The sequence below is a fragment of the Trichosurus vulpecula genome, chromosome 3, assembly GCF_011100635.1.
Source record: "Trichosurus vulpecula isolate mTriVul1 chromosome 3, mTriVul1.pri, whole genome shotgun sequence".
Lineage (NCBI taxonomy): Eukaryota > Metazoa > Chordata > Mammalia > Diprotodontia > Phalangeridae > Trichosurus > Trichosurus vulpecula.
In genome coordinates this window covers 177,431,582-177,456,723 of record NC_050575.1, presented here as the reverse complement: position 1 = coordinate 177,456,723, position 25,142 = coordinate 177,431,582, and the positions used below count along the sequence as shown (strand labels likewise).

Sequence of the window (25,142 nt, the reverse complement as noted above, 5' to 3'; positions counted from 1 at the left end):
TAGTGTTCAGTCTAAGGTAGGTGATAGTCCCATTGGATCATGTCCCAGGTAGATCACACTTGGAAAGTATTTGGTTCTGGGCACCATATTTTAGGAAGGTCGCTTTTGTGCATCCAGAGAAGGACCAACAAAATGGGAAGAGAACTGGAGACTGTGCCATAAAAGGATGAAGTATAGGACCTGGGGAAGTTTATCTTAAGAAGAGAAAACTTGCCGGGAGGAAGAGGGCAACATGATAGGTATTTTCAAGTGTCTGAAAGTCTGTCATGTGGAAGAGGGATTGGACACATTCTACTTTTCCCAGATGGCCAGAAGTAGCCGAGAGAAAGATTTAAGCTTAATGTAATTTTTAAAAAAAAGAAAACATAATAACTTGGAGATGTCCCAAAGTAGAAGGAGACGCCTTGGGAGGTAATGGATCTGTCTTTCCTTAAGGTTTTCAACTGGAGGCTAGATGACCAATTCTTAGGGACATTCTCCAGCGGACTTATTTTCAGTCACAGGTTGAACTAGCCAGGGTCTCCTAATCTGGGGTCCATTAACTTGTTTTAAAAAATATTTTGATAACTCTATTCTACTGTAATTGGTTTCCTTTGTAATCCTATGTATCTTATTTTATGCATTTAAAAGCATTATTCTGAAAAGGGATCCATAAGACCTCATCAGGCTGCCAAAGGGGTCCAGGACACAAAAAAGGTTAAGAATTCCTGGACTGAAAGATCTTGAGAATCCCTTCCAACTCTGAAATCTATGATTCTTATCTCTTTCTAATTGGACCCAAGTCCAAGAAGTTGGATGTTCTGGGCATAGTCTGAGTGAGAATAAAATGGGGAAAAGGTTCTGAGACCTTTCTCTCCCCTTTCTGGGGAATCCTCAACTCTAGAGAATTCTTTCTTACTCTGACAATTATTGTGTTGGAGCACCAGGAACTATCTAGGGGGAACAGGGTTGTAAGTACTTATGCTTTCGGGAACCTCTACCCTGAGGTGGGCAAAGGGCAAAGCCCTGATTCATGCTGGCACCTGTGGTTTCTTACTCTTCCTGTGTTATTTGGAAGTATGTTAGGGATTCAGACACCTTCCTTGTAACCTGTATTGTGGACTAAGGTCCCAAGTCCTACTCCTGTAAGTCTGTGTCTGGAATTCATCATTAGGGTCCTGCTGACTCAGGAACCCTCGAGCCTTGAAGTCAGCTTACATTCTACAGATAAAAGATAATATCAAAGCTAAGCCCCCAGGCACCCCCTGACACAAGAAATTAAAGCTGATGATGCTTAGAAAGCTAGATTATTTGGACTTAGATTGCTCTGCCAGCCTATAAAGCTGTGAACTCTAGGAATCCACTCTCAATAAACTGTGAATCACAGAATTCTGTCTTTAAGGCTATATGAATCCTGAGACTCTCCTGCCAAAAGGCTACGAATTCTGGGGTTCTCCTGACTACAGGGCAGTGAATTGCAGGCCTCTCTTGTCTCCAAGTCCTGAGCTAGGGCTGCTGCTAACCAGAGTATTATGTAGGAACGCAGTTAGAAACTTCTAGATAGGTATGGGTTCTGGGAAGCATGCTGATGTTACTAAACAAATGAGAACTGGATGGAAGGAGATTGCCTAAAGATGATGAGCAGTGGAATTCAACTGATTCCAAAGCCAGTGGAATGAGTGTAACATGGATTACAGCCATGTTGTCTGGGGTGTGGTTTGCTAAGGGAATGGTGCACAGGCATTATTAGTAGGGCATGAGAGACAGCAAGAACGCATTACCCCATAAAGCTCCTACAGAGAGTCCGGCAACAGGAAGACAAAGAAATAATTCAGAGTCAGTGACACAGACAGAGAGAAATTGACAAGTGAAGTCCATTTGTGCATGTAAATTCTCTCTCCCTCTCTCTCTCTCTCTCTCTCTCTCTCTCTCTCTCTCTCTCTCACACACACACACACACACACACACACACACACACACACACATTTTACAGAATTCACAAAATCTTAAAAGGAAACACCAAACAGACAGCAAACTCAGCTGTACCTCATCCCAGCATCTCTGACAGGGGCAAGGGAGACAGAGACCTATCCAAGGTAGAAATACCTAGTCTTGGTTTGGGAAAATTGGCAAAGCATTGCTCCCATGAAACCCTTTTCTTTCCAAACACACACAGTTTTGCAGATCCCTTGGCTATGTCTAAATATCACCAAACTAACAAGCAGAAAAGTGATTGACTGGACTTTGAAGTCTATGCCAGGTCTCTAAAGTGAGGGCCCTGATCCCCAAAGGGTGCTGACCAAGCAATTAGAAGGTGGCAGTATGTGTCACATCCCACGCTCTCTGCAGCAGCCAGTCACTGGGCTCCAAGATGACCCCCTTCATCCCTTATCACCCAACGCTTCTACACTTTACCTCCTCTTGCAACCATGGGCACCTTCACCAGAAGCTGTGCAGGCAAAATTCTCTCCCCCCCGCAGGTGCCCCAGGGTCCCCACATCCTTCCCCTTGGACCATCTCACAGCTGTACCAGGTATCCCTTAGCAAATAGACTCTATATTTCAGGGCAGTGACCAATGAAGAAGGCCCTCCTCACCCCCAACCACCACCACTTTGTCCGTCCTTTTGATGGGACAAAGCGAATTGTACAAGATGAGCAGGCATGAGTCGGCTTTACAGATCTCATTGAATTATCTCCCCCCTTCTCCAAATTTTCCTGTTTATGTCAAAGGTATCATCACCATTCCAGCCACTGAAGTTTGCAATCTTGTTGTCATTCTCAACTCCCAACCCCCCCTCACCCCACACAGCCAATCAATTGCCAAATCTTGCATTTCTACATTCACAGCACCTCTCAAATCTGTCCTCTTCTCTCCATTTACACAGTTGCCACTGGTTCAGTCCCTCATCACCTCACTGGGACTGTTGCTACAGCCGCCTGATTGATCTGTCACCCTGCCTTAAGTCTCTTCCCCCTCCAATGCGTCCTCCGCCAAGCTGCCAAAGGGATTTTCCTGAAGCACAGTCTGACCCGGTCACTCTCCTACTCAAAAACTTTGGTTGAGCTGTTGACTCTAAGATAGAACGAGATTTCATTTTTATCTCATCCAATGTTTAATTCTTTTTTTATATTTTTAAATGTGCATAATTACTAGTATAGTTGTATGTGTTTGTAATTTCTAAATACATATATTGGAGATGTTCCAAATATCGCTACTAATCCACTTTCCAAAGTTTGACCTTTCACTAGGCTGCCCCAAATAACTGTCCTGAGGGACTTTTCAGTGACTTGTGGGATTGTGCCACAGTGGAGACAATCCATGTGCTCACAAATCTGAAATATGCTTATTTCCCACAGCAGTCACTCGCCAGCCTTTGGAGTTCTGGTCAGAACATTGCTACTTCCACAGCTCCTAAGAAATTAGAAAAGAGGTGAAAAGTGTCCTGCTGTAGATTGCCTTTGCTTTGTTTGCTGAAAAGCGGAGACTGTGGTCTAAGGAGGCAATGAGAAACCTGTCCCGATGGAAGGCCTCAGAGAAAGCTTTGCTCTCAAGCTTTTCTTTGGTTCTCCCAGATGGTATGAGTCATTTTGTAGACTAATAGTCCTAAAGCGCTTTCCAATGTTAGCTTCAAAGGAAGAGCAGTCAGCCCTGACCTAGCCTTCCAGACTGATTTCCCATTATACCCCTACATATTCCATTTGCCAGTCCAATTGGCCTACTGGATCATCCCTATATGTGACTTGCTATCTCCCACCTCCAGGCTTTTGCACGAGCTGTCTCCCACCCCCGGGATGCTCTACCTCCTCACTTCTCTGCCTTTTGGAATCCCCAGCTTCCTTCGGGGCTCAGCTCAAGTGCTATCTCCCACACAAGGCTTTTCCTGATTCCTCCTGTCATGTTCCCTTTCACCCTCCCCCCACCATCTAAAATTACTTTGGCTTTTTTTTAGTCACTATGGTATAATGGATAGAATGCAGGCCTTGGAGCCAGAAAAACCTGGGCTTGAGTCTCGTCCTCTGATACATACTGGCTGTGTGACCCTAGCTACTTCTCAGTGACGTAGGTAACTTGCTACCCAGTATATTGTGGAGAAAGTGCCAACCTGCATTGATAGAGTTTTCTCATCTAGGAGTTTCCCGTATCAGTGAAATCACAGGCCTGATTTTTGTCCTCTTTACTTTAAATTTAGAATGTAGAATGTAAACCTATCGAGTCCAAGGACTGTTCCATTTTTTCCCTCAGTGTCACCAGTACCTAGCATAGGAGTACCTGGCAGTTGCTTAATAGATGCTTACTGAATTAAATTGAACTAGGGGCTTCATCTGGTGGCAGCTAGGTGGCGCCATAGTGTAAAGACCAGGCCTGGAGTCAGGAAGATTCATCTTCCTGAGTTCAAATGTGACCTGAGTCACCTATTTATTAGCTGTGTGACCATGGGCAAGTTACTTCACCCTGTTTGCCTTAGTTTCTCATCTGTAAAATGAGCTGGAGAAGGAAATGGCAAACAATTCCAGGATCTCTACCAAGAAAATCCCACATGGGGGTCACAAAGAATTGAACACAACTGAAAACGACTTAACAACAACAGGGCTTTATCTGAGCGCACAGCGTCAAGGAGACACATGAGAGCATCCACACAGAGACAGAGATGAGGACACACACAGACAAGGGGGCACAAGGTGGGGTGGGGAGCACACACAGTCTGAAGCATCAGGACGGGCTGACAGTGTGTTCAGATGTCATAGAGGAGCCAATTTAACCACTGGCAGTAAGAGGAGAAGGGAAATTTCTCTAAGCCAGACAAGTCCTAGCCAATGACCTGTAGTTGAATTGGTCACAACTAAATTTGCTTCGTGCATTTCTCTGAACAACAAAAGCTTTTATTTGTTTTTTTTGTTGTTGTTTGTTGTTGTCCTTAACTAGCTTTAGACTCAGCCATCACTGGGATGGGAAGGAGACCAAGGTTCCCTCCTGCTGCACATAACAAACTCCAGGACGTGGCCTCAGACAGGCTCAGAAAAGCAAAGGGAAGGAAAAGATGGAGCTCAGGGCCCTTGCCTCAAGAAAGCTCCAAAGAGCTCCCCAAGTGGCTCATGGGGGTGTCCCTCTCCTCCTATGAATCCCTGGCACATGTTGCCAATGCACCCTGCATCTCCAATTGACCACTGGACGTCACCTGGTGTCTCAAATTCAACATGGCCAAAACTAAAGCCAGAGGACCTTGGTTCAAATGCTGCCTCTGATGTTTATCACCTGTGTGGTCTTGGGCAAATCACCTAACCTCCCTGGGCCTCAGTATCCTCATCCATAAAATGAGGGATTTGGATTAGACAGATAAGCTTTGAGGTTCCTTTCCAGCTTCCAATCTATGAACCTCCTAGATCTTAACTCCCTCTACCTTCACTGATGTGGATGGCACCAACATTTTTCCATCACCTACTTGAGATGGAGCCATCTTTAACTATTTCCTTCTCTCCCACCACCAATAAGTAATAAATAATAATAACTAATAAATAAGTAGGCCAAGGGGTTGCAAGTTCCATCAATTCTACTTCCATACCGTGAACCATATCCACCTTCTTCTTCCCCCTTGAATAGCCACCACTCAGTTCAGGCCCTCATCTTCTCTAGCTACGATTACAATATGATAGCCTCCTATCTGGTTTCCCTGCTTCCAATCACTCCCCTCTCTGATCCATCTGGCAACACATCCTGCCAGAGCAATCTTCCTAATGCACAGTTTGGCCGTGTCACTTCCCTGCCCCCAAAACCTTCTCTGGCTCCCAATCGTCCATAAAGTAAGAGACAGAACTTGGTGTTCAAGGTCCTCCACAACCTATATTTCAAGTCTCATTCACACTAACCCCTAACCCCTAACACTAACCCACTAATAGTATCTACATTCCAACCAAACTGGAATACTAGCTACATTTTTCTTGCATCTGCATATACCAGAAACACGCTCTCCCTCCTCATCTTCCCCCACTTGAATCCTTCTCTTCATTTCCTTCCATTTCTTCCTTTCATCAAGGCCCAACTCAGTCTTCCCAGAAGCCCCCAGTTGAAAGTACTCTCTCTCTCACACACATACATACATCATAAACACATTTTTCTACGTTCATCGGCGTCCCTATCCCATTCTGCTTTGTATCATATTTATTTGGGGCTCTATTCTCCCTGGTAGATTGTAAACTTTTTGAGGCTAGAGACTGTGTTGTTTGACATCTTTGTGTCCCTAGCCCAGAACAAAATGCCCTGAACATAGTAGGCACTTCACAATTATTTAATTAAACTGAAATGAATTCCTTGTTGAGATCTGACCACTGACCACAGAAATAAGCACTAGGATTGCAATGATCATTTAATTAAATTCCATTCAATTCAATAAACATTTGTGAAATTCCTACTGTGTGCAAGGCCCTTTCCTGCTGGGCTGCCAGAGATACTGGACATCACCCCCCCCCCCCCCCCGTCCTCAGGAAGCTTACAGTCTAGCAGAAGAAACAAGATAGGGACTCACTCATAGAACAGCAATAAAAGGTAGGATATGAAAACAGCCCCGAGAGAGGTACCAAGTGCTTTGGGAGCACAAAGGAGGAAAAAATCATTTCCAAATAGGTGGGATCTTGGAAGGCTTCATGGAGGAGGTAGCATGTGAATTATGCCTTAACCCATGGAATACTGGATCAGAATATTAGAGCTGGAAGGGACCAGAGAGGTCAGCAATACAACTCCCTTATTTTACAAGTGAGAGAGCTAAGGCAGAGAGAAATTAAGTGACTTGCCCAGGGTTACACAGCCAATGAGTATCTAAGGCAGGATTTGAAAACAGGTCCTCCTAAGGTCAAGTCCAGAGCTCAATCCACCACACCAGGCTGGATAGGGTTACAACAGGGAGAAGGAGAATTCCAGGCCTGGGGAACAGTGTGAGTGAAAGCAGGGAGGCAAGAAAGCCAATGACACATACACTCTGGCCAGCATGTAGGGTCAGCCAGGGTCAGTGCATGGAGGGCCTGAATTTCAGGCCAAAGAGTTTAGACATCATTTGGGAGGCAGCAGGAGCCACCGAAGGTGTACGAGGAGGAGAGTGCCACAGGCTAAGTGGGACACTAGGAAAATTAGTCTCAAGCGTGTCAGATTTCTTTCCTGGACATAAAGGAGTGGCCTCCCCACCTGACCAGAAACGAGGCTTGTCTTCCAGGGCAGGAAAGCAGGCCATCAAAGACAAGAAGACCTAGCGGCCAAAACATTAAGAAAACTCAGATCAGAAAGACAAATCATCTCATGGAGAATGGTCAGGCACCAACCGGAGCAGACAGAAAGGTGTCTGATTTTGGTATTGGGGCTCAGGTGGAGCTTGCCTTCTTCTAACTCAGGCTGTTTCATGTGCCTCAGAGGTGTCTCCCCACCTAGATGGTGAGAGAATAATTGAGGGAGAATGCTGGCTTTGGAGCCACGACCTGGATTCAAATTTCACTTCATCATTTACTGCCTGTGTGATATTGAATAAGTCATTTAACTTCTCTAGTTAGCTTCAGTTTTCTTTTCTATAAAATGAAGGCAGCTAGAGGGCACAGTGAATAGAGAGCATTGGGTCTGGAGTCAGGAAGACCTGAGTTCAAATTCAGCCTCAGATACTTCCTTGATGTGTGACCCTGGGTGAGTCATTTCTGTCTGCCTCAGTTTCCTCTCCTCTCCCAGCACCAAGCACACTTCCCACGGTAGGGATCTATTATCCCAGAGGCAAATGGCCACTTTGTCCTCAGACACAGCCCTAGGGTCCCCTCCCCAGGCAGGAAATTCAGTCTGTCAGCCATATTTAGCACTAACCCTTAATCCTTTATGTCTGCACTGTCCTCTTCCTTCATAGATAGCTCAGGGGCCAATTCCCCTCTTCCCCATCCTGCTCACTTTGCCCTTCACTCTGGGGAACCAGGGATGGGGGAGAAAAGTGACTTACGAGAAGGCAAAAGCCACCAGGGCCCCACTGACCACAATGAAGTCCAGAATGTTCCACAGGTCACGGAAATAAGAGCCAGGATGAAGCAGCAGCCCCAGGTCAATCATCTCCAAGAGAAACAAAGGCCAATAGTGTTAGTGTAAGGCAGACCAGGCAAGCCCTGCATGTCCTTACAAACCCACTGGGTCAACCCCAGACAAATCTCTGCATGGGTCTGGAAAAGCTGTCATACATCCTAGAAAAGGTGTAACAGCCTACTTTCCTATGGTTTCACTCACCACCCCTGTAATTTTCCAAATAAAGATATCCCTCCACAGCCACCACTACTCTGTATGTTGTTCTCCCTTTTAGAAGGTAAGATCCACGAGGACAGGGAGTTTCTTTGTTTTTGTACTATATCCCCAGCACTTAGCTTTGTGCTTGGCACATAGTAAGCACTCGATGTTTTTTCATTCATTCATGCATGGAACCACTTTCCTCCCCCACTTACACACACACACACACACACACACACACACACACACACACACACACACCAGCTCCTGCCTTATCCAGCTACCAACCCAGTCTAGTCCAGTTCAGGCCTGATCTCCCCCTAATAAGAATTCTCACTCCACAGGACCTCACAGTAAAAATTACATGGGTCAGGGCAGCTAGGTGGTGCAGTGAGTAGAGCACCGGCCTTGGAATCAGGAGGACCTGAGTTCAAATCCAGCCTCAGACACTTGACACACTTACTAGCTGTGTGACCTTGGGCAAGTCACTTAACCCCAATTGCCCTGCCTTCCACCCTCCAAAAAAACAAACAAAAAAATGACATGGTTCAATAAGTATTCTTTTTTCATAAGTGAATGCCCTATGTGGGCTAGACTTGAGGACAACCCATATCCCAGAGCCGCCAGAGACCCTTAACTGTCTCTACCTCTGTCCTGTTTGACTCTTTCTCCCACATGGGGGTAGGAGGGAGACTGAAAACCTTGGAACTGCTTGGGGAGCAAGGCTCCTCCCCTAGGGGCTGCCGGGGGCACATGCATACATGCATATACACACAAACCAGGGGCTCCAACAGACACAGACACATAGTAGCTACACTGTACGCACAGCTCACCACAAAGCTACGTTGGGCATCCTGGGACACACAGGGTGCATGATTTCCTCTAGTCCTGGGGCTGAAGGGGCTTCGGAGCTCATCTAGTCCACAATGCCAATCCTCAGAGGCTCAGTTGCTATTAACTAAGGAAATCTACATATGCTTGTCCTTGTCCCCATGAGCAAAAGATCCTAACCCTCAGACCCATGCGTGCATGGCCTGTCACGTTCAGACCCCAGTGAGCAGCTGTGTGACCCTAGGTGGTGGGGGATCTTGGGTCTTACCTTGATTACCATCTCGAAGGTGAAGACCCCAGTGAAAATGTAATCCATGTACTTGAGAACCTAAGGAACAACAAGCGAAGATTCCTTTTCAGAGGCTGAGCACACGGAAGGTGATTTCGGCAGGGCTCATTGCATTGTTTTGAGAAACAACCGTTCTATTGGAAAGAGCCCTAGGTTTGGAATGAGAAGACTTGGATTCTACTCCTAACTCTATCACCTACCGTATGAATCTCTCTGACCCTCAGTTTTGTCATCCACAAACATGAGATTAAAAAATTCCAATACTATTGCTTCAAAGGGGTCCGATGAGGCATACATTCAGAAAGCACTTTGTATGTCTAGAGCAGAGGTAGCCAATATGCAGCCCACAACACTCCAGAGTAAAACACAAACCAGATTAAAATACAATTGGGAAATCATAAAATAAATAAAAATACACTCCAACAGAGAGAATGTTAGTACATGGTTTTTAGGGTCAATACATGGCCCACAGGGATATTGGGTGGCCCTTGTTTCTATCTGAGCCTGACACCGCTCTCTAAAGCATCACTGAAGCATCTGCTGGGGTTGCTCTTCTCGGCTCTGTGGCCTCAGAAGTCTTGTGTTTTGGAATTCGAGCTTCCTAAAACATAATCTGGAAAAGGAGGGGAGCTTCCACAGCTGAGAACCCCTCCCAGAACTCAGGTGGGCTCTTTACCTGGGAACAACCACTCAACTGCAGTGAAACTTAGGAGCGAAGATGAATTAACTGCCTGCTCTGCCTTCTAACTTACTGAGTGACTTTGGGCTAATCACTGTTCGTCTCTGGTGTAATGGAAAGAAAGCTGAATTTAGAGTCTCAGGAACTAGATTCAAATCTCAGCTCTGCTCCTTACCATTTTGTGGGGAGTCATTTAAACTCCTTGGGGCCTCAGTTTGTTCATCTGTAGAATGGGTTTGAACTAGATGACCTCCAATGTCTCAGCTCTAGGACTTATGGTTTATTTTTCTAACCCTGCCTCTGCCCAGCCCCTAGTCCTGGGACATGTCCTCCTCTTGCCTCTACATTTTTATCAGGGAGCATCCCAGGCCTGCTGGAAGGAAGACAGAAGGAAGACATTCTACCAGCAGCCACTCACATTGTTCCTGGGCGAGTCGGCCAGTACCGGATCCTCAGCAGCCAGGGCAATGCTGCTGAGGGCGATGACCCCAAGGATGACCATTTCAAAGTAACGCATATTCACTATGTAGTGGCAAGCACGCCGGAGCCTGGAGGATAAAGGCAAAGAAATGAGCAGAGGAATGTCCATACTCCCTAAAGGGACAAGGGACTTTGTCCACAGAACCATCCCAGGGACCACTTCTGCTACAGACATCAGAGCTATGTGGGACTAAAGATCTGCATGGATGGGGTGGTCCCCCCAAAATGAATGGCCAGATAGTCTTAGGTGCCTGGTATTTGGCATGGGAGAAGAGGGGAGGGTTGTAAGGTATCCATGGGTGAAGGAGAATAGGGGTGGAATACATCAGGATGACTGGAAAGCCAATGATCCTAGGAACTTAAGAAAAAATGCCACCCTCCGATGATATCCCCCGCCTCTCTTTCTCTGTCTCTCCTCCTCCTCCTTTCTTTCCTTTTTTACTTTCTCCTCATCCCCCCTTTCCTACATAATTCCCATTTGACCCATGAAAGTCCTCTTCCCTAAAATAAAGCTTCCAAACTAATAGTAATGGTCTTGGAGAACAGATAGTTTAAAATTCTTTTCTCTCTTGGCCGAGTGATAAGGGACAACAAATATAGAGTGTTACGTATACTATAGACAATTTTTGCTTAACCATTTTTCTTTGTTAAAAGGAAAGATTCAATCTGGGGTGAGGATGAACAGGTATATTGAGAAAAGCCTCTGTGATTGTGCTAGAAAAAGGTACCAATAAATTATTTTTAAAAATAAAACCCAGCTTCCAATTTGTTTACATCTGTCAAGCATGACCACTCCAGAGTCAGTGCCATCATCTTAACCCTACAACCTTTGTCTTCTATCTTGGATATCTCACATTCTAGGCTGAAGCCTAAAAGGTTCAGTCTCCAGTTTGGGATAGAAAAGAGAGCAGAGCTGATGAATGGAGAAGGTGGAAGCAGTTCCAGAACGCAGGGAAGGGGCAGGATTAGACTCGCAGACCTCCTGTGAAGTTTGAAGGAGGTAATATCTGGAAAAATCAAAATGCTACTTTTCACAGCAAGTGATAAATAAGGATTTTGGTGCCCTCCAGAGTTGATAGGAGATAAAAATATAAATTGATTCCAGCAAGGTTCATGTAAGGTCTTGGAGGACAGACCCCCAAATGGTTAATTAGGAGACACAAGGAGTTTTCAGAGCCTTACCTGCAGCGTGAGAGTAATGTCACAGACAAAAATATCACTCTCCTAAAACAAAACCCTTTGCCCACGTCATAGCAAGAACTTGGGTGGGTGCCCCATGGTTCTGACTCGGAAATTTTCCTGATACCATATCTGTAGAAGTTTATACATACCCGTATAGCTATGTGGCAGCATGTGCAGACCACAGGTCTGCATGTGATAATGCATACAGGCCACAGACATGGGTATGCCCATGCTTCAGTTCTGCACATACAGGTATGTGGTATTAGGTACAGCCTACAGGCACAGCTAGGAGACTCACTGGATAGAGCACTAGGCTTAGAGTCAGGGAGAGCCAAGTTCAAATCTGGCCTCAGACACTTGCTAGCTGTGTGACCTTGGGTCAGTCAATTAACCCTGTTTGCCTAGGAGGCAGCCCAGTGGCTCAGTAGATAGAGTGCTAGGCCTGCAATAAGGAAGACCTGAGTTCAAATCTAGCCTCAAACACTTACTAGTTGTGAGACTGTGGGGTAAGTCACTTAATCTCTGTTTGTCTTAATCCGGCAGAGAAGGAAATGGCAAACCACTCTAGTATCTTTGCCAAGAAAACTTCATGGACAGTATGGTCTACAGGGTCATGAAGAGTCAGACATGACTCAACATAAAATAGACATGGGCGTATGACAATAGGTACAAAACAAAGATATGGCATAGGTGTGGTCCACAGATACAGGTGTGCATGGACAGACTGTGGATACAAGTGTGTACCAGAATCACACAGTCTTCAGATAGTAGCATATGCCAGCATGGGATCATGGGAATAGAGAGGAGGGGAGGGAGGAGAAAGACCAAAAAGGGAGAGAATGAATAGACCTTGGTGACTGATCAGATGTGAGGGAAAGAGGAGGTAAGAATGACTCAGAGCTCTGGAGTTCAGCTGGTGGCTGTGTCTGTGAAAGCAGGACCTCTGAGGGAGCAAATATGAAGAGGGAAGAACCAGAACTGAGCCCTAGGGAACATCTGTGCTTAGAGGGCCGAGGAGATTAAAACGGTAAAGCAAATGGTTGTTATAGGAGGGCTCAGGCAGCCTGTCTTCCAAGATATTAAGTCCCTCCCTCCTCATTTAATCTGTCTTGCCCATTCAATCAAAACAAACTTCCTAAAGCATAGTCTCCATCATGTCACTCCTTTGTTCAAGGATCTACTATGTGCCCTATTGCATTGAGTCTAAGGCCTGCCATTCAAAGCCTTACATCACCTAGTCCCTGCCTCACCTCCAAACTTTCCTCCTGCCCCCAACCCTATATGTGCCCATTAGATTGTAAGCTTCTTGAGGGCTGGGACTCTTGCCTCTTTTTGTATCCCCAGCACTTAGCCCTGTGCCTGACACATAACAGACATTTAATAAATGCTTACTGACTGACTGACCCTGTGCTTCATCTGAGTTGATCTTCTGTCTCTATCACTATACTCCCAACACATGCGCACGCACGCACACACAGACTCACTCTCTCTCTCTCTCTCTCTCTCTCTCTCTCTCTCTCTCTCTCTCTTCCTACACTTGGAATGAACTCCTTTCATTCAAATCTTACCTATTCTTCAAGGTCCAGTTCGAGGTCCACCTTCCTTAAGAAGCCTTCCCTGGCCATTACAGCCCACAGCAACCTCTCTCACCTCTGACCTCTGGCACTTAAGAATCTACACTATTTAATCTGACACTCAAATAGCATCTTTTGTGGCTCCATCCTCAGAGGACGTCCTTGAAGGACTTGGTGGGCATGCCCAAAATCTCAAGGTCTGGATGAGGAGAAAACTGCCAAAACCTGATATACTAGGTAAGCCCATGCAACCCAGTCGAGAAGACACTAAAGTCCTTCCAAGATCCTAAATCCTTGACCCCTGTGAGAGGAGCAACAGAAAGGAAGGGCTAGACTGGCAAACACTTCATTGTCCTACAGTCATATCCTGTGAGTCAGGCTTGTCTTCCCAACTACGGTGTCAGCTCCTTAAGGGCAGAGACCAAGTCTCATACTTCTTCTGTATCCACTGAACATCCAGCCCAGGGCAGGGTACATGGAAGCTCAATACTTGCCATTCAGTTACAGCCCATTTGGGTGGATGGTTTCAAATCTATATATTGAAGGCTGGCTCTGCTACCTCCACCAAAGGTCAGGCAGGCAACTTTCCACACACGTGCATAGCCCACAAACAAGTACATACATATAGGAGTTCATGGGGAATCTTACAGGTTGGTGGGACTTAAGCAGAACATGGAGCTATAGGGGAGAATTGGGCGGGGTCCACTCCTTGTCGCATCACCGGCCTCCACGTCCTTCTTCTCTTCCACTTTGCCTTCAAAGTCAACATTGTTCACTATAAGAAGAAAAAAGAATCAACAGGCACAGGTCAATAACATGCCCCCAGAGGCCACAGGTCTAGTTCACTACATGCCAGCAGACCCAACATCACCCTGAGGCAAAAGGAAAGACTAAGGGGCTCCTCTCCCTTTTGGGGGCACAATCTGAAAGGAAGAAAGAACTCCTGGAAAGTACACTGGATTAGGAATCAAAAGATTTAGGTTCTAGCCTTGTCTCTACTACTTATAAACTATGTGACCTTGGATAAGTCACCTAACCTCTTCAAGTTCCTTTTTCCACTATAAAATGGTGATAACAACCTCACAGTGTTGTTAGTATCCAATAAAATAAAGGATATGAAATTTCTTGGAAACTGTAAGACACTGTATAAATGTAAAGTTCTATTATTGCTCTTGAAATTAATTGCTCATGTTGTCCTCCCAATAAAGTCTTGCTGTAATGCCTTAATTGTGATTTGGGGGTGACTCTGACTGTGGAAGGTCAGATCTGACAGGTCCAACCAATCCGGAAAGACTTGGAGTACAATCCCAGTGATGGACTGAAGGTCTACTGTTCAAGAACCAGTCAAGCTAAGTTTAAGAAGTTCATTACCAGATTTGCCACAGGAAGATCATCTACTAAGGTACAAAGGGGTTGCAATCTGCATTGTTGGAGGGAGTACCCACTCTGAAGGAATTACAGGTCTTTCGAGTACTGGAATATTATTATTGTCATCCGTGAAGCTACACAGACAGCATCTAGGGATTGGCTGAGAGAATCAGTCCTGCCCTTTGGGCCTGTAAAAAAAAAAACAATCTACCCAGTAGTTCAAGTTAAGAGTTAGGTTTTGAAGGCTATACTTGAAAAATGATCAATCAAAGAACTATTTGGAGACAATGGGAAAACTGCATATTGTTTTTGCTTATTTTGCATGAATTTATTTCTCAATTTGACTAGCTAATGCCAATAAGCCAGAATGAATCAGAAACAGGTTTTATTATTGTGTTGTTGTGTTTGTCCTTCATTTTTGAAGAGGACCATGGCATCAGGGAAATGATGATATGACTTGCAGTTGACTTTGATTTGAGTGAGGGAGGGCTGTGCAAGGTCACCAGCCTCACTTTCTCCTCCAGAGCCATCTGGATCCAGTGAACAGATAGTCATCAGGATGACTGGAGATGACTCAGGATGCAATGGGAGACTCTGGCCCTTGTAGGCTAAGAGTGAATAGGCCTTTTCAAAGAAGTGAGTTAAGGCATGGCCCCTTTAATTAGAAATAAAGGAAAAAAAAACAAGCTGGGAGGGGAAGACCCTCAGGGTTGCTGTTCCAAAGAGAAACAGTTACCATTGACATTCACTCTAAGCCAGGAGGGCCCCAAGTGGAGCTTGGGCAGGGACCTATTGTCGTCCAATCTATGAGGTTCAGAATGAACTGGGTTTAAGGTTTTGCAATAAGAAAGAAAAAGAGAGACAGAGACATAAAGAAAGAAAGAAAGAAAGAAAGAAAGAAAGAAAGAAAGAAAGAAAGAAAGAAAGAAAGAAAGGAAGGAAGGAAGGAAGGAAGGAAAAGAAAAGAAGGAAGGAAGAAAGAAAGAAAGAAAAAGAAAGAAAGAAAAAGAAAAACTTAGCCAGCAAACCCCAAGTCAAGTGGGCAGCTGCTGGCCATCAAAATTTACGGCATTCTCCACAAGCAGTTGATGGGGAATATACTATTCGCAGTTTAGCAAGCAATATTCACATATTATATGAGACAAAGAAAACAATAGTTATTCGTTAAAATACCGGTGGCTATACAAAGAAAAATAGTCTACTTGTTAAAAGAAAATGTAAGAAACATAGATAAGGGAGTATCAGTATAGCTAGTTTCACTAAATCAAAAAGAACTGCCCATATGACCAGACAAGGGAGGAGCATGTTCCTAGGACTCTGGAATCCTCCACTTTCAGCAACTAAGTCTTTTTTATTGATAAAAGGGGGTTTGAAAAGACACTGAAGGAAACCAATTCCTGGAGGGTCACATAAAGCAAAATGATTAATACAGAATAAGATGGAGTGAGAAGAGCTGGCTGGGCTTGTCCACATCCCTCTTTAGCATCATCTACACTATGAGAGCTAACCGAGGACAGACGGGTCCTGAAAGCAGAGCTAGGAACTATTTTGTTTGGAGGAGAGCTTTGTAGCTGCTCCAGGGAGCTGGAGAATCCTGCTATGTGAAGACCTGGCTGGGTTCCTCCACATTCCTCCTTTAGGAAGATCTTCAGCCTGAAAGAAGCCAACCCCCAAGGTCTAAATTGCTTTGCCTTCTACTGCCCACTCTAGCTTGAAGGGGAAAGTCCTCAGAGCTCAAGAGAGCAGATCAAAGAGAAGCTTTGTAGTTCTCTGGCTTAAGGAAGCAGTTTGTCGCTGAAAAAAAAACAACCTATTTTTACACCCAGCCAAGGAAACAGAGTGGAAAGCTACAGACCCCAGACTTAGGTTGATTGTTTATCTGAAACAGTATGATGTGTCTGCTTTATTGAAAGAGCTTCATGCTGTTTCAGAAGGCTGGGAGTAGTGGGGAAAAAAGTTTTCTTCAGGCAAGAAGGCAGAGAATCTCAGAAGAGAAGCAAGTCATTCTTGGTATCCAGAGGTGGAGAACCTACAGCCTTGAAGCCACTTGTGGCCCTCTAAGTCCTCAAGTGCAGCCCTTGACTGAGCAGATTCGGTCAAGGGCCACACTTGAGGACCTAGAGGGCCACATGTGGCCTTGAGGCTGCAGGTTCCCCACTCCTGACTGTAGACTTGCTTAAAAGCAACCATCAACGTCCAAGTCCAGAGACCAGAGTCATGAGTTGTTCTAGGCATTCTGTTCTGATATGGATCTCCTATTCATATGTCCCAATGCTAGGTTTTTATAAGGGTGTTTCCACTCTCCTCTGTGTATGTTCATCGTTGGGAGAGTATGACTGAGGTTTATGGGTTTTCTTTGGTTATTTTTAATTTTGCATTCTATTGAGTAAGTATTACACTATTATTATTCTTGCTTTGGCCTTCTCATTTAATAAATTTTTCACTTTTAAGAGTCAAATGAATCTAGTACACTAGTATTTGATAAAAACCAGGGACCTCAAGTACTGGGGGGAGGACTCAGTAGTTGACAAAAACTGCTGGGAAAACTGGAAAGCAGTCTGGCAGAAATTAGGTTTAGACAAACACGTCACATCATGTACTAAGATAAGCTCTATGTTGGATCCATGACTTAGACATCAAAGGTCAATTCATAAACAAATTAGAGGAGTTAAGGAAGAAATTCTATTTTGGTTCTATGAATAGGGGAAGAGTTCATGACCAAATATGGGACAGAGAGGTTCATAGAAGATAAAAGATAATTTTGATTACACAAAATTTATAAGTTTTTATAAAAATAAAACCAATGCAGCTAAGATTCAAAGGAAAACAACTAAGTAAAAAAGTAAGTAAACAAGTAAATAAAAAAGTAAATAAACAGCTAAGTAAAAAAATTCTTTATAGCAAGTTTCTGTGATAAAAGTCTCACACCCAAGATATATAAGGAACTGATTCAAATTTATAAGAATAAAAACCATTCCCCAATTGATAAATGGCCAAAGGATTTGAGCAGACCGTTTTCAGAGGACAAAATCCAAGCTATCAATAGTCATATTAAAAAATGACCCAAATCACTAATAATTTTTTGTTGTTCAGTTATTTCAGTCATGTCTGTCTCTTTATGACCCCTTTTGGCATTTTCTCAGCAAAGACACTGGAGTGGTGTTCCATTTCCTTTTCCAGCTCAATTTACAGATGAGGAAACTGAGGCAAAGAGGGTTAAGTGACTTGCCCAAGGTCACACAGCTAGCAAGTACCTGAGGCTAGATTTTAACGCCAGTCTTTCTGACTCTAGGCCTGGAACTCTATCCACTGTGCCACCTAGCTGCCCTACTAATAATTACAGAAATTCAAATTAAAGTAACTGAGTTTCCCTCTCACACTGAATTGGCAAAGTTGACAAAAAAAAAGGAAAGTTACAAATGCTGGAAGACCTTCAGGAAAAAAAGGTACCCAAATGCATTGTTGAGGGAATAGTGATATGGTTTAGCAGTTTTGGAAAGCAATTTGTAACTATGTCCAAAAAGTTACTAAGATGTGTATACTCTTTGACCTAACAATACCACTATGAGACTTGTACTCCAAAAAGGTCAAAGAAAGAGGAAAAGGTCCCATATATACAAAAATATTTATAGCAGCTCTTTCTATAGTGGCAAAGACCTGGACACTAAAGAAGGTTCCCGTCAACTAGTAAACAAATGAACAAATTATTATATTGGCATGTAATTGAATATAATTGTGCTATATGGAACGATGAAAAGGATGGTTTCACAGATATCTGGGAAGACTGGTATAAAATGAGGCGGAGCAAAATTAGCAGAACCAGGACAGCGTTTGATATACCAAAAAGTCGCCACAATAACAACAGCCAGCATTTATAAAGGACTTTAAAGTTTGCAAACCATTTTATTTTCACAACATCACTGAGAGGTAGGTGTCATTATCATCCTTATTTCACAGATGAAGAAACTGAGATGGATCGAAGATAAGTGGCTTACCCAGGGTCACACAGCAAGTAAGTTTGAAGCTGGATTTGAACTCAGGTTTTCCTGACTCAAGGTCCAGGACTCTACTTTGCCACCTAGCTTGTCACCTCCTTGTGCTAGCTAGTTGTTTTTATAACTCTGTAAAGATACCAACTTTGAAAGACTTGGCCAACGACGATGGTGCATAGATTATAAAAATTGGCCAACGTAACAGTCAACCAAAAAGGACTCGTGGTGAAGAATGTTACTCACCCGCTGACAAAGAGATACAGAACGAGACATATGTTGCCAGACATGGCCACTCTGGGAATCAATTTTGTTTGACTATGCATATTGGATCTACGAGTTTTCTTGCTCTTTTTTCTTTTTTAAATGGGGAGTTATGGGGCGGGGAGGAGAGAAAATAAGCGATTATAAATTACAAAAAATTTAAATAAAAATTTTTAAAAGTCAATGGTGTTATTGTTACTGATCTGTGTAAGTGGAAAGCATACTGTAGCTCAGGAGTTATAGTGGAAAGTCAAGAGGATATTCTTCCATACCAGGGTTACTCCTCACTCTCCAAGAATGAGGACCCAGACTTGATATGTAAGTGATGCTGAAGGAGGTTGTGCCAGCTCCAAAGAGAGAAGAATGTGGATGCCATGGTAGATGCCATACCCATGGGTTATACTAGTAATATGATTGGATTATTGCCCGCCCATGCTATACCTGTTGTGCTCCCTCCCTCCTCCATGCATTTGCTTTCCCTTTGCCTCTTCCCTATCCCTAGAATATCTTCCCTCATCTTTTTATCCTGTTGAATTCTCACCCATCTTTTAAAGTCCAATTCAAAGCCACTTTGTCTGTGAAGCCTTCCCTGCTTCCCTCAATTGGTAATGGCCTTTCTTCATGGACTCCACATAGCCCTCTCTCCCCTTTTCTGTACTATTCTAATACACTCAGGGGCCATTATTTGTTTGGGTCTCATCTCCCTACTAGCCCCATGGGGGCAGGGACCACATCTTAGTTAAATTAGCAATTTCCTTTAGCACCCAGAACAAGCTCACAATAGACATTTAATAAAAGTGTGATGCGTGAGTGAATGAATGAATCTAGTTTACCATATGGTAGCATAATTGGGCACACACACCACAAATTGTCAACTCCTATTCTAGATTGTGGAGGATAAAGGAGACATAGCTTCCTCCATTCACCTAAGACATCATGGCTTCCTTTTCATTCCCAACTTGGATGCCTAAAGGTTCACTACATAATAATAATAGCTGACATTTATATAGTGCAGAGGGTGGTCCACTGGGCATAGAGAGGGGAAGTGATAACAACAACAACAGCTAACATTATACAGCACTCACTATGTGCCAGGCACTGTGCTAAAAGCCTTACAGTTATTATCTCACATGATCCTCACAACAGCCCTGGGAGGCAGATGCTATTCTTAGCCCCAATTTTATATAAGTAAAACTTGAAGGAGATGGTTTCTGGACAAATCAAAATATTACTTTTCACAGCAGGTAACTAATAAGGATTTCAGTGCCCACCGAGTTGATGGTAGCTGAAAATATAAATTGATTCCAACCAGGTTCAGATAAGGGCCCAGAGGACAGGGTCATTGTAGATAATCAGGGAAAACAAGGCAGGCTTTAAGAGTAGCCCCTACAGGGTGAAGGTATCATAGACAAAAATGCCATTCTCTCAGTACCAAACCTGATGCCCTCATCCCACCTGGGCTCAGAGATTCAGAATTTGGCAACTTGACATAACTGTCAGGCTGTGACTGAATTGGGAAGGAACTCATTTAGAGTTGCTACTCCATCAGTTAGGAAATGAACCCATCCCTCGCATGGAGAGATCCAGGTCTGTGGTTTGTGGTTGTGAATGAACATGAACATGAGGATTTCAGCGTCCAAGCTGACCACAGTTCCTGAGTGCACCCTCCCAAGCAGGAAAGCTGCAAACAGCTAATAGGAACACTGCCTTGCCTTTATTAGCAATTGAGAAATTCCCGAAATTTCTCTAACTTGTCCCCTTTCTCCTTAAAGACATAAGAAATTGACCAGAGAACAAGACCCTAACTTCCTTGATAGCTATCTCGTATTTATTTTGTGTGTACGTACATACATATGTATATTATGACTATATATACACATATGCACATATCTATAATCTTTCCCTTTGGAACCTAAGCTCCATGAAGGCAAGCAGTGTTTCACTTTTTATCATGGGATCACCACTGCTTAGCACAGTGTCTGGCCCATAGTAAAGGACAGGTACCATTGACCCTCCCTATGGGAGGTGGTTGGGGTAGCACTCATATCTCACCACTCCAACTCCTTACCCACATTCTACTTTCCTCCTTCCTTTCTTCCTTTTCCTTCTCTTCTAAGGTCTGTCTATGATAGGCTGAGGTCTACCTACCAAGAGCACTGAAGGTCGAAAAGCCTGCCATCTCCATTTTAACTAAGCCTTCTGTAGAAGGATTTTATCTTCCTCGCATTTGTTCAGTTTTTCATTTTTAATTATTTTCATTAGCTGATACTTCAGCTCCCAGGAGTGACAGATTTCCTGGGACCATTCATAAAATATACTGACTCATAAGATACAATTTGACAAATTAAATCCATTATTATCTGTCAGAGCAGATTTACCACCCAATCACCCAAGGGAGAGGTGGAACACATTAGGAAACAACTGTGAAGGCGAGAGGCACCATGTTGGAAACTGACCAACATCCTCTCAAATCACCTACACAGCCTCTCAGGAATTTCAGTGGAAGCTACTCTCAGGGTTTCTGACTCTACACCACCCCAAAACCAAAGGACGGGAGCTGGCTCAATATATATTCCCCAGATAGGATCCTGAGTTTAAGAAAAGTTCAGGAAAAGTCAGGAGGTGGTTTTCTGTTTGCAACTAAAAGAATTAATTAAGTGGTTATCGATGGCAGTTCATAAGAAATATACTTAATGAAACCATGTGTTATATTTCTTTGAATCTTGTTCTAATTGAATGTTAATTGTTATTATATCTTTCTTAAGATGTTTCATTATGGCATAAAAATGACTTTAAGGGCTCAATGGTTGTGCCAGACAAACATCCTGTGGCCAGTTCTCCCAATTTGGGAAAAACTCTGAGTAAAGGCCCAGTTAAAATCTCTTTGTTTATCCTAAGGATAAATCTAGCTAAATTTAAAGGAGGCTCATTACCAAATGCTTGGCCACGACTCATGAAACCATCAGCTGAGGCAAACAGGAGTTTCAATCAATGTCAGTGGCAGGAGTACCCACTCTGATGAAATTATGTTTTGTAAATATTAATGAATTTTATTTCATTTTAAAGACATGTTTTGGGGGCAGCTGGGTGGCACAGTGAGCAGAGCACCAGCCCTGGAATCAGGAGGACCTGAGTTCAAATCCAACCTCAGACACTTGACATACTTACTAGCTGTGTGACCTTCGGCAAGTCACTTAACCCCAATTGCCCTGCCTTCCCCCCTCAAAAAAGACTAAAAAAAACAAAAAATATCAAGACTTATGTTTTTATATAGAAAAAACCTTTTAGTTGAATGGCAAAGACTATGATAGTCTCCTTCTCTCATTTTTTCATCATCCATGAGAAATCTAACCCTTTAAATTATGAGAACATAATAAAGACAAAACCATTCACTTAGTAGCAGCCAATATGAAATACAAGCAGAGCATCTAAGAGGAAATAAATGGCCCCCTGAAGTCTGACCTTGCAAACCCAGACTTATAAAGTGAGAACCAGAGGCACACTGACACTGACTTACTCTCACCTGTTATGTCTGTGTAGAGAATCTTTTATATTAAGACTGTAAAAGCCTGGAATTCAATTAAACTCAAGCCAATCCAATTTAATTCAGTATTTGCTGTGTACTTTTTATGGTCCCAGTGCAAGGATGCACACCAACCTGAGTTAGTCATGTGGAAATACAACCCCCTCATTGCCGTACTGATTTTAGTTTCACCATCCTTCCCTGCTCACTCAAAACACCAGTTTCTCAAGGAACCCTCCACACATCCAGGCTCACCAAGATAACCCCTATCAACTTTTAAACCATGAAATCTTCTTTCATTATTCCCCTCCAATCTGTCCTGTCTGCTGTCCTCTCCTGAGCCACCACCCCTGGTCCAGGTCCTCACTATCTCATACCTAGATCACTGCCTTATCCTCTTCACAGGACTCCCTGCCTCCATCCTCAGTCCCTCAGCCCCAATCTACCACATCAAGGACTGATCATCCTAAAACACTCTAATTATAGATTCACAAAATGTTAGAAATGTAACCATCAGAAACCATCTAGTCCAATGCCCTCACTTTACAGATGAAGAAACTGAGTCTCAGAAAAAGAAGAGATCTGCCCATGGACACACATGGTGAGTAATGAACAATAAGGGAATATTCACTCACTTATGGTAGGACCTTGCATGTACAGCTCCAAATGATTCCTTGTTCAGATAATACTCATTTGCGATACTTGTGGCACTCCCTGAATGCTTTATAAAGTATGAAGTGCTGTGTAAACTATAAACAATCCAGAATTTGAGAATTGGAGGGGACTTCTAGACCAACCAAATGCAATCCCTACTACAAATGGTTATTGAGTCCACGGAACAGGAGGCTTTTGAAGCAGCCAAATCCACTTTCAGCTCAAATTGTCAGGAAGCTTTTTTCCCCTCAGATATCAAGCCTAACTTGGTCTATTTCTAACTTCCACTGCTGCAGATGATGGTCTCCCAGGACAAATAAAACTAGTCTAATCCCTTCTCTCTGTGACAGTCTTTTGAATACATAAAGACTTATCATGGCACCCCTGAGCCTCTCTTCTCCAGGCAAAACATTCCCAGTTCTTTTAACCAATTTTTCTTTGACATGGACTGAAGGCCCTTGTCAACATGTAATACATGTGTGAGAGATTAATTTGCTTCTATTATACTATTAGAAATGACAAGTAGAATGCTTTCAGAAAAACCTAGACTTGCATGAACTGATACAAAGTGAAGCAAGCAGAACCAGGAGAACATTGTATACAGTAACAGCGATATTGCATGATGATCAACTATGAATGACTTAGCTTTTCTCAGCAATACAATAACTCAAGACAATTCTGAAAGACTCATGATGAAAAATGCTATCTGCCTCCAGAGAAAGAACTGATGGAATCTGAAAGTAGATCTAAGCATCCTTTATTTTTTTAAACTTTATTTTTCTTGCATTGGTTTTTTTGGTGTTTTTCTTTCACGACATGATTAATACGGAAATATATTTTGCATGGCTACACATATATAACCTATATCAAATTGCTTACTGTCTCAGGGAAAGAGGAAGAGAAGGAAGGAGAGATTTGCTAAATCATTATTTTTACATATGGGGGGGGAATGAAACACTAAATAAATGTAAAGTATAATTCTGGCTTATGTGTAAGACTTCTTCCACTAATTTAATGTTCAGACCTTTCTCAAGCTCTGAATAATTCCAGGGAAAATACATATGGAATGAAAACTAGATCCAGGTCATTTCATGAATAGAATTACTTGAAGACTGGCAATGTGTCATCACCTGTTCATTGTCTACTTCCCACCTCCATTAGAATAAAACCTCTTCCAAAAGAGACTATTTTTGCTCTCAACAAATACATACCACCTTCCCCCTAAGAATCTTCCATTTCACTCTTTTCTAGCTATGAATACACTAAGAAAGTAAAGCTTGTCATCAATCACCTACGTTCAATGATCTCAAACTACGATTCCCTCCTCATTGATTATCAAGACCCAGGAGATCTAGGCAGGCGGGACTAGGAAGCTGAGAGAGGTACAGAGGTAAGAGGGCAAGAAGGATGAGGAGGAAGATGCCAAACGAGCAAGTGGGAAGCCCTATTCTGTGGGAGGATGACCCTCTGGTGGCCTTCAAAAAATAAAATGCCTTAAGCTGAGTCTCTTTGTGTGAAGATTCAAACTCAACAAATCCCAAACAGTCATTATCTTCTCTCCTAAGCCCACTACTCTGAATTCCCCAACTTCTGTTGAGGACACCACCATCCTTCTAGGTTTCCAAACTCAGCATCAATCTTCCACTCTTTCCTCTCTCTCGCTCCCCACATTCAATCAGTTGCCAAGTCTTGTCAATTCCACTTTCACAGCATCTCTAGCACTTTTCTCTTTTCCATTGCAATAACCTTCTAATTGATCTCCCTGCTGCAGTCTCTCCTGTCTTCAATCCATCCTCAGCACTGCTACCAAAATAATCTTCTTAAAGCATAGGCCTGACCATATCATTCCTCTGTTCAAGAATCTTCAGTAGCTCCCTGTGGTCTCTAGGATAAAATAGAACTTTTCATCTCAATATTTAAAGTCTTCAACAATCTGGTTCCAGCCTGCCTTTCCAGACTTATTTCACACGACTCTATTTCATGCATCTCTCACCCCTGCCAAACTGGTCTACTTACTGTACACTACCCCACACCCCAACTCAGGATTCAAACTCCTGGATGCATGCCTTTATACCTGCTTATCCCCTGTGCCT

General features: G+C 43.4%; 1 protein-coding gene across 1 annotated transcript in view; it reads right to left on the bottom strand.

Moving 5' to 3' along the window:
- CACNA1B (calcium voltage-gated channel subunit alpha1 B) overlaps positions 1-25,142 on the bottom strand; it is a 257,782-nt gene that overhangs the window by 85,807 nt on the left and 146,833 nt on the right. Inside the window, exons 22-25 of the mRNA XM_036750823.1 lie at positions 13,900-14,026; positions 10,434-10,563; positions 9,316-9,375; positions 7,942-8,048 (exon numbers count right to left, since the gene is read on the bottom strand). Coding sequence (XP_036606718.1) covers positions 7,942-8,048; positions 9,316-9,375; positions 10,434-10,563; positions 13,900-14,026 — 424 coding nt within the window. The remainder of the gene's footprint in view (positions 1-7,941; positions 8,049-9,315; positions 9,376-10,433; positions 10,564-13,899; positions 14,027-25,142) is intronic.